Genomic DNA, 10,345 nt, shown 5'->3' on the forward strand with positions numbered 1-10,345 from the left:
GTTGCTAGCCTGCATGGCCGCACAATCACCACTCCTGGTCTTGTGGTTCTGTGGTGAACAGAGCAGCCTACTGAGAGAAGAAATTGTGTTGGAGGATGGGTGGTTGGTGCCCCTATAGGATGGCAGTCGAAGAGGTGCGGGTGTAGAAATACTGCATGTTGGGCAATATCCAGGATATTGTCGTGAGAAAAAAGAGGTGCCTGCGGTAGAGGTTTGGAAAGAGTGCCCCTGAAGCTGGCACCAGGCTATGATGTCCGATCTGCTGAGGGATATGTCTGGGGGGGGAAGTGTGCTTCTCTGTTGTCCGCAGTGTAGAAGGATGAGAGTGTACATTAAAGTCCTGCGGGTGGAGGAGGTGAAATGCTAGAGGCCTTGTACAGTGAAGTGTCAGTCTACATTAAAGAACCTCAGGCGGTCGAAATTATCCAAACCTATCCACTATGTTCTGGAACATTAAACTTCATAAACCAAACATTTTCTGTAAAACAGACAAGGGGAAAAGTGCTTATGAGGTACATGACACAAGCTAACAGTTGCCAAAACCAAGAAGCATAGGGGATGTCATTTTTTAACTTGAGGTTTTCATCAATGGAAGGTTGATAAAAGCAGAAGGGAGAAATGGTTCCGGCGACTGTTGGCTTCCGTCATGTATGCCATAACAAGCACCTCTTCCCACACCCTTGTCTGTTGAATAGTTTAACGAAGGCCTTGAATTTTGCAGTCTTGATGACAAAGGTAGCATACAAGGGTTCTCGTAAAGCTTCTGCCCTTACTGTTCGATCAGGTTCTTACATTGCACTCGCAGTACTACAGGACATACTACGTCCACCACTATGGATGAGGCTGGCGCTGGTGAACACTCTCAACGTTCAGTTACACTACACATAATTACCCCCAAAATCAGAAGACTGGACAGCTGTTGCCGTAGCTCAGTTGTAGAGCACTGGACGCAAAATTCGGAGGTCGTGGGTTTGGATCCCACCGGCGGCATGTGGTTTTTTTCATCTGCTTTTATTAATCTCCCAATGATGAAAACCAGAAGTTAAAAAAAAAGAAGACAGTCCCTGTGCTTCTTGGTTTTGGTGACTGTTGACTTCCGTCATGCATTTTCTGTAAAAGCAGCTTGTACTCTGCAGCGTCAGTCCACATTAATGAACCTCAGGTGGTCATGGCGCAAGGTATCTTCAAACCTCGTAAACCAACCATTTTCTGAAAAGCAGGTTGCGACAGGCAAATTATCAAATACACGAGGTGGCATGTTTTCCAACATGAGCACTTAAGCTCTGGCCTTTAAGTTGGAAAGAATTGTTAATTTTTACAATTAATCACAATTTTTGTGCTTGTTTGGCAAGCCACGTAGCTGTGAATCACATCATCAGAATCATCTTTTGCCACCTCTTTCACAAGAAAATGCTAAGTTTTGGCTCTTGCATATAGCAGAGGTACACTGCCTTCTTTATATTCAACACCCAGCTACAAGTGACATTCGCCATTATTTTTCGAATCAATTCAGTTTTCCTTTGGGTGCAGTGGCTGGCAGTCTATTTTTTACGTTTTTATAAACTTCCTCTCTCTTAGGCCAGCACCTGTAGTTAGTACGACGCAAAGAAGTGCATTCCAAAGTTGAAAAGGTGGTGGTAACACAACGAGCGATAACCTCGAGTTTGATTCTGGCTTGTTAGTAACATTACATGCATAACGTAGATAAAAAAATGGGAACATCCCAATTAATTTGCATGTTTATGCATTGCGTCCACAATAAAACTTGACCTTGGATGAATTAATGTCTCAAACCTGCTTCTTTTACTGGTGTCAATTAGAGCAAATGTCTTGAAAGTTACATTACAGCCAATGACAGTCCAGCCGTCTTGTATTCTTAAAGGTTTTCAAAACAACGATGCTTACACACAGGTGCGAGCATACGGAGTTAGCAACTACTTTGCTAGGTTTTGTGAGGTTTAACGCCTCAAAGCGACTCAGGCTATGAGGGACAACTGTAACTAAGTTGTGACTGAATAGGTCCAGCCTCCAAAACTTTCAGTGGCAGAATGAAAACAGTGCACTTGTACACAACACAACAGTTTAATGATGAAAGGTAGTGGACAGGAACTGATGCACCCTCAAAGCAATCACTTAAAAGCCATTGAGATACATCGAGACGTTTACTGAGGAACTGAAACAAACTTTAAATGCTCCGAAGCATCCCAACTCTAAACGTTGGGAGTGTTGTGAAGTGCACTGCTGAGGAAAGCCAAATGTCCCTTCGGGCACTTGTTCGCATAGTGCCCCTTTTCTCCACACTTGTAGCACGTAACCTGATCCAGTGGCCTGAAGCGCTGCCCGCCTCCAGGATTGGCGACTCCGCCGTCTTCGTGATCGCGTCGGTGCATACCACCGTAGTGGTTGTGGAACTGCATACGGGAGTGGTGTTGCTCCTCCTTCAACTCTGCTGGCATTTTGTGGCACGATATTGCCTTGTGCCCTGCCTCGCCACAATAGTGACATACAATATTAGCCTTCTTTGCTTGCTGTGCTGGATCTTGAACAGGCAGGTCGAACTTCGGATGCATAAATTTGCACTCGGGTCCATCGGGACAAAATCCGCAAAGGTAGTTTATGCACATGACGCGTCGTGTGTGTCGGTGGCGACAATTCGGGCCATGACGGCAAAACCCTCGATCGTACCAGGGGCAATCTTTAATCTTTGCTTCGGGATCTATGTGCAGAAATGGGCACTCCTTGTTGCTACACGCCTTGAAACGAGAGTAGAAGTAACACTCTGGCATTTTCGTCATGTCGAACTCGTGAAGGAACTCGCACTGGTCGCCTTTCTTGCAAAGGCCTCGAAGCCAGTGTTTGCATACAACTGTTTGGTCACCCTTAACATGCCTAAAGGGGCACGCAGATCCTTTGCTGCAGTTTCCCTGAACATAGAAACAGCACACGGCAGCCCCAGATTTGTCCATACCAGGGAACGGTAGCGGCAGCGCGCCGAGCTGCTGCTCCAGGGCGATCTCCACGTCAAAGACAACATTTCCCACTTTGGCAACTATTTCCTCCATCACAGTCGTAGACAACAGCCGTCAAGGCTAACACTTATACTGCAAACTTTCAGCCTGCGACGTAATGTGCTCGCTTCCGACCACAATTCCAAACGCGTCTTCGAACGACAAGCGTACAAGCCGCCATTAGCTACACTACTGGCTTCCGCTGCTTCCGCCGATTGGCTCTAGAAAGAGTCAAGTTTTTTAAACCTGTGGCGGGAAAACGTGAGGTTGTCAGGCATCGCGCTGGCTTGTTGCAGAGACTTTCATACTGCCTGACTACCGAAAACATGGCATTATGAAAGAATGAAGTAAAATGCTATAAAGAGGAGTATCTAAGTGATTGACAGATTTATGAAATTTTCACATGCATTGCGGTTACCGGCCGTTTACTTCTCGCTGCTGTCGCATTCTCTTGTGCCGTAGGTGCTCTCTGATCCATGTCTCCGGCTCGTTGTTATACCGAGTGACAGAGCTAAAAATGATAGCTACAAAAGAAAAAGATAAGACAGCGACGATAGCGACAACATGTAACATTGACCGACATGCCTAAACGGAATGGTACACTCTTTAACAGAAGCTTCATTTACAAGAACCTATTGCGTGTTTTCTTCTTTCAAGTGATGCGTTAGAGATTAGAATATATGGACTACCATGTAGTATTCACCTACCGCTGCTAAATAATTTACAATTGAATATCTATTCTTTTACTGTTTCGGTTTCATCAACCAAATATTGGCCATCATTCCGCTGTTGAAACAGAAACCGAAACAAAGTCAAGAAGAAATTGTAGACGAACACCATGGGGTGCTCCATGTGTGCCAATGTCCAACGCACTGTTTGAAAGAAGAAACATGCAAGTAAAAATTTGGTGTCTATAGCCCTTTAAACACACTAGTGGAGTATGTCCCCGAAGCGGGCCTGGAATTGTCGCCATAGAAGGCTGACTACATTCGTTCACGTGGCTAACAATGATAATAATAATAAAACTTTTTTTTGGGGGGGGGGGGGGGGGGGAGGAAATGGAGCAGTGTGTCTCATAAATCGTCGGACACCTGAACCGCGCCGTAAGGGAAGGGCTAAAGGAGGGAGTGAAAGAAGAAAGGAGGAAGAGGTGCCGTAGTGGAGGACGCCGGAATAATTTCGACCACCTGCGGATAACGGAAGAAAGGAATTACAAGCTATAGTCGGATACAACTAACCGCCTCACAGATTTCCTCCAACACAAAATAGTAGATCCTTGTTAAAACTTTTGTTCTTGCCTGAACTAAAACTAATCACAAGAAAAAATTATAGGAGCTAGAATTTTGATACCTGGCTTGTTTAATATAGTCAAAGATTAATAATAAGTTGATTTCGTTTACTGTAACGATGGGCCTGCGGAGTAATACAGTACGCCGCGTACCGTGGCCGAGTGTTAGCAAATGCTGTTTTTTTTTTTAAATATAGACAAGCGTCAGCAGTGCCTTTCGTTGTGTAAGCAAAAAGTGGGACCTTCCGCATTGGGTGCGCCACGTTTGTGTGTTTTTGGGCACATTTCACGGCGTGCCGACAAATTGTGGTGCGGTTGGTTGAGCCGCAATTAATGCAGAAGAAAGGAGGCGCGAAAGCGACGTGTACAGGGGACGAGGAGCAGACAAGTTGGTCAACAGCACCTGTACGCATGGGAAGTGATCACTATCCGATTTTTGTGTTGGTGCCGACTTTCGTATGCATGGTCCTAAAATTAGCATCGTGGTCAACTGGGACAAGTACAGAGAGCACCTAGAACGTGTTTCTGTGATGTTGTTGACCAAAATGATTTCTAGTAAGCTAGCAGCAACTACAGCGGTCAAGTTACCTGATCATTTTTCCGGCCCCGGATTTAAAACTCAGGAACCTTTGCGCAGCGAGAAGGGCGGAGCACCAACTCGTGCGGAAGAAGGACGACAGGCAACTGAAGACGACCTTCAGTAGGCTGAATTCTGCTATTCAACGGCACATGAACAAGCTGTAGAGGTCGCAATGGGCCTCATTCTGTGGTAGTTTGACTGCGTTCTCACCGATGACGAGAATATGGCGAGTTATTGGCAGCCTTGCTGGAGAATCTCGCCTTCGAAGCCTTTTGAAGCTCTTGCAATACGCAAGGAAAAACCTATTGCGTGCTTGGAAGAGGAATTTGCAGACGCACTCGTACGCGCTGATTCTGGAATAGACATATATACACTACCTGCTTCTTCCAGGTCAATCATGGACGTCCCGTTCATGCTTCGTGAGTTTCAGACTGCGCTCAGTGGCCTGCGGCGCCGGTGTGCACCAGGTCCCGACGGGATCGCCAACCAAATGCTCAATAATATGCCCTTGCAACTCAAAGGAGCTCATCAACTTGATCAATCGAGTTTGGGAGACTGGCGATGTTCCTCCGTCATGGAAGGTGGCACATGTAGTTCCAGTACTGCAGCCTGGCAAAGACATGACAGACCTTGCCTCGTATCGCCCTGTGTCATTGACCTCCTGTGTAGCTAAGTTGATGGAGAAGCTGGTAAATGAACGCTTATCGTGGTGGCTCGAGGACAGCAAGGCATTGCCAACATGTATGACAGGATTCCGCCGAGGCCTTAGTGCCCAAGATAGCGCCTTAGACTTGGTCAGTCACATTGAACACCAGAGAGCTTTCGGCCTTTCCACCTCAGCCATTTTTCTTGACGTTGCGGAAGCTTTCGACAGCGTGCTTCAGAGCTCAATTCTAAACAGTTTGCAAGGCATGGGCATACAGGGCCATATGTTAAGATTCATTTACAAGTTTATAAGTGATCGCGCGGTTCGTGTACGGTTAGGGAGTACGTTAAGCACCGAAAGGGTTCTATCACGAGGTGTGCCTCAAGGAAGTGTTCTTTCCCCCACGCTCTTTAACGCCGTAATGGCCGGCCTTCCCGATTCGTTGAAAAAAAGTTGCAGGCAAGTGCGCATGTCACTTCATGCTGACGACATGTGTATTTGGATTACTGGCTACCAACACAAGCGTTAGCCCTGATAGCTCGACAGGCTCTACTTTCGGCACAAGCTTACCTTCAAGGTGTGCGGTTGTCTCTGTCAGTGGAAAAATCCGGCATTGTTCTGTTTCCAGGTGTAGGAAGGCTACAAGCGCGTTTGAAGATAGACCTCGGTCACTCTTGCATCTGTCAATTCAACCACACGCGTTTCCTGGGCGTCATTATTGACTCCCGTCTACAGTGGCGAAAAGCTGTAAACGCGATTGTTTCATCTATATCTTCTCGTCTCAATGTGATCCGTAGAACTGCACGTGAGCAATGGGGAAACCATCCTGCTTCAATGGTCAAACCTCATGAAGCGCTGGTGGTCAGTCGCATAATGTATCAATTACCTTTAATTTCCCCTCGGCATCACAACTTGAACGTCTCGAAGTTGTCCACAGAAAGGGCCTAAGAAGAGCCATTGGAGTTCCCCAGGCGGCTGCGAATAAGGCAGTACTTCATGAGTCCCTATCGAAACCTCTTAGCCTTATCACTTCTCAGAGACTACTATTGCATCTTGACCACCTAGGAGAGACGTAGCTGGGCGATCCCTTCTCCAGCGGCTCTGCAAGAGATATGAGTCGAAGGCTTACTTGGCACTCAAAACTCTTAGTTCTTTAGGCCTTAATGTTCGAAGGCAAAGGAAACATTCGAAACCCCCCTGGTCTCTTCCGACCCTCGACTGTAAGGTCACAATTCCCCATGTGAGCGCAAAGCGGTGCTCTCCTTTGGCAGCAACAAGTTCGCTCGTACTTGAACATTTGGAAAAAGAATATGCCCGCATCTTCAAATTTTCACGGATGGTTCTGTGGACAAGGTCAAACAAGCTGGCGCAGCGGCTTTTACATTACTTCTTTGGACTGTAAGTAGTCCGTACGCTGTACTGCTGTCGTATCCTCCACAGCGGCTGAAAGTGTTGCTATTGAGGCGGCTTTACGGAAGTTAGGGGTCTTGTCCGGCTCAACCTGTTGTCATCCTGATTCAAAATCTGCCCCTTTAGAGGTTAGAGCGCGGATTCCCTAACTAACGCCTTGTCTTAAGCTCTTTGCGCTTGGTTCAGAATCTGCACAGCAGAGGCTTTACTCTATATTTCCAATCGGTGCCCTCTCAAATAGGAGTCAGAGGCCATAAGGTGGCAGACAGTCTCGTCCATAAAGCTCTGTCAAGAACTTCATCAAAAAAAGTACCTCAAGATGAAAAATAGACTCTTCAGAGAAACGATGATCATTCATTTTATACCCTGTGGAGTGCGCCCCACAAGCCATGTGTGACCAAGGGACTGAGAAGATCTCAGGCGACCCTTCTACATCGAATTCGCACGGCCTCTGCTCGCACTCCTGCATGGATGCATAAGACCGGCATAGCATCGTCTCCGCTCTGCTCTTTATGTGGTGTGTGCGGTGATATCGAACATTATATTATGTAGTGCCCAGAGTACAACACGGAAATGCATGTGATGTTCGCTTCCTTCAAGAAGACAGGAACCCCGTCACAGTACAGTTCAGGACATTGTCTACCCGAGTGCAAACCAGACATGCAGAAGGGAGGCTGCAGGACATGTATCTTGCTTCTAAATGGTGATAGAAGGAACGGACTATGGCCTACTGTGATTGAATGTGTGCGTAGATGGTGTCCTTCCGGAGTGACAGCGTTATACTGTGAGTGGATGTGTGTATGGATTGTGGCACTGCAATGGCCTATGTTCTACTGTGACTTAATATGTGCATAGATGGTGACTTCTGGAGTGGACTGCGTGAATTGATTGTGGCATAGATGGTGACTGCGGGAAAGAATGTGTGCTATTATAAGAGACTACGCATAGCGGGGTAGATGGGACAGGCTTTAGGATATTATTAATATAGAAGGGACGGTACGGTGGAGCAATTGCCGGCAGATAAAGCAAGGCTAGCCCCACCTGTAGCATTCAACACCTCACCTTACCTCACCTGGATGACATCAGCGTCCGCACATCTTTGTGGCATCGGGGCCTGAAAGGACGTCTATGGAAACATGTACTCAGGAGGCTGAAGGAAAGAGGTACTCAAGAGGGCGCAAGCAGTCTAGTAAGAGGAGCTTTGAGTGGAACCTTTTAAAAAATCATAAGTCTGCTTCTCAGCAACGCAGCGGGATCAAGAAATGCATGCCCAGTTCGTGTGTTTCAAGGCGTAAAGTTCTTGAAGCGGTTCCCACGATGACTCCATGCACGGGCTGCTGCCAGCGTTGGCAAGCACTTTGAGAAGATGGTCTTCATCTGAAATATTATATACACTGCCATTTTGCGATTAACGAGCATCGTGCAAAAGCCAACGTGGAATACTTTTGAAAAATGTCTATTCAACTTCAGACTGCACAGATATATATTATCCGCCAAGATATGGATGCAGGAAAGTTTCCCCTTGCATTGCAAATCGTACACTAGTGCAAATTGTGCAATTTCACGTATATGTCCACCTAAATTTTCATACGCGAATATATAACAAAAGATTTAATTGGAGCATTTCACAAATTTGCTGTGGGCTTACCACGAGGAAGCGCCTACCATATGCCTGAGACTTTAGTTTTATTGAAGTTTTCATAACACGTAAACACGCATTTTGTGTTCCTTATGAAGATGGGAGGTTGAAATGGAAGTGTTTAAGTATTAAAGAATAGCCATCTTGTAAACCAGGGTAGCCTTCAAACCAAGCTAGCATGAAAGCTGATTGAGTAACTGCTACAGAGGGCGGTCATAGCGCAAAAGGAGTAGCCGCTTGACAAGCCCACGAGTGCTTACTAAAAAAAAAAAGACTGTTAAGATAACCGAACCATTAATAGCACTCAATGTCGCAGAGATGGGCAAGCCAAAACAAGCATGTCACTTAAGCCCGTTGGTATGGAGAAAACTATTGCGAGTAGAAAAAGTATTTGTCTCGATGTCCCATTTGCGGAAGCAGCAGAAACGCGAATTCATGCATAGTTGAAGTTTGCTTTGTGGTCATGAACATTGCAATGTTTCTAAGGCTGCTACATTTCGCCACTGGCCCCTTATTTTTCTTGAGAGCACATAAACCCGCTCAGTCACTCCAATACGTTGTCATGAACACTTGAGAAAATTTATACACTTCTACTCGCAGCAGAGAACTCACAATCACACGCGAAAGTTGGCGAGTTCATTCCGGCGACTTAGATCCTCGCACCCTTCTCTGTTGCACCGCTCCTGCGTATGCCAGTTGAAAGATGGCTATATTGGTTAGATTCCTTGAGACGTCAGGCAGCTATTATGGCCGCGTCTAGTAAGCGGCATATATCCGGCGGGTCAGCAAGCTCCGCCCCTGCGGTGGAGACGGCGAGGAGTGCATACTTTTCAGCGTGCAAAAAGTGGCGAGAGTGAAGGGAAAGGCGCGAAGACGCTGCAGTTAAAATAACTGTAGAAAACTCGACTTCTACAAAGCGCATCAAAAATTTCTTGCTTGAGTATATTTGTGGAAAAGCGTCCTTTAACACAGCCATACCGCAACTTTAGGTCCCTTTCAGGACCCCCTTAAGGTATACAGTGGTATCATATGATATAGTGCTCACACAGTCAAACCTGCCGCGGCAGCAAGGAAAAAATATATTTTCCTTTCTATCTAGGCCGCTTGCAGTTTGCGAGGGTTAGCCTGGTTACTCTTTCATCAGAATACAAATTACATGCGTAAATAGTTTACTACTTCCCGACGGCATTTAAAGATTGCACTTCACGCTTTCCAGTCTCTCGGTACTAGCACAAAGTAAAAATTGCCACTCCCTGATAGTATTCTTTGAAGGTACGGCAGCTATACAGATAATAGTTAATTCTGTCTGTGGTCCGGGCGGCTTGCAGTCAGCTACGCATTCCACAGTTGAGGCCGCAATCATTCACGCATGCATACGTAAAGAGAGAATGAATGCACATAAACAACACGAATTGAAAATATCTATCACAGCTAGGAATGCTGCATATGTAAGTTGCTGCATTCAGCATTTCTAGCAGCAATACTTCTACCCCATCAGCACAAAACAGCGGAGATCAACAATCACAGCTCACGAACAATGGAATTAGACGCTGCTGTTTTCCAGCTAACGTCGTAAGAGTCTTAGCTCATCTTCAATCCTGAGTCGGCTCCGTCGAAGAGTCGTACAGCAAAGAGCGCATCAGTCTTTCGCTTCACCACCAGACATGAAAATACAGCATAACGACGCACAGAAATCAGGGTTACATGTGCCATATAATAACTCACCATTTAGTTGACACACAAGCATGTGATACGGTAATAAAAACGTCGTAGA

At 46.1% G+C, this 10,345-nt stretch overlaps 1 protein-coding gene across 1 annotated transcript; it reads right to left on the reverse strand.

Annotated features, from left to right (window-relative positions):
* Positions 1 to 2,069: 2,069 nt before the first annotated feature.
* LOC144094712 (cleavage and polyadenylation specificity factor subunit 4-like) lies at positions 2,070 to 3,186 on the reverse strand. Its single transcript, XM_077628627.1, has one exon. It carries the CDS (start codon positions 3,060 to 3,062, stop codon positions 2,211 to 2,213), a length of 852 nt encoding a protein of 283 aa, XP_077484753.1. The 5' UTR covers positions 3,063 to 3,186; the 3' UTR covers positions 2,070 to 2,210.
* Between the last annotated feature and the right edge of the window lie 7,159 nt (positions 3,187 to 10,345).

Source organism: Amblyomma americanum, chromosome 6 (genome assembly GCF_052857255.1).
Source record: "Amblyomma americanum isolate KBUSLIRL-KWMA chromosome 6, ASM5285725v1, whole genome shotgun sequence".
Lineage (NCBI taxonomy): Eukaryota > Metazoa > Arthropoda > Arachnida > Ixodida > Ixodidae > Amblyomma > Amblyomma americanum.

Excerpts from the sequence above, each read along its gene's own strand:
- LOC144094712 (XM_077628627.1), bottom strand. The coding sequence starts at position 3,062 with ATGGAGGAAATAGTTGCCAAAGTGGGAAATGTTGTCTTTGACGTGGAG.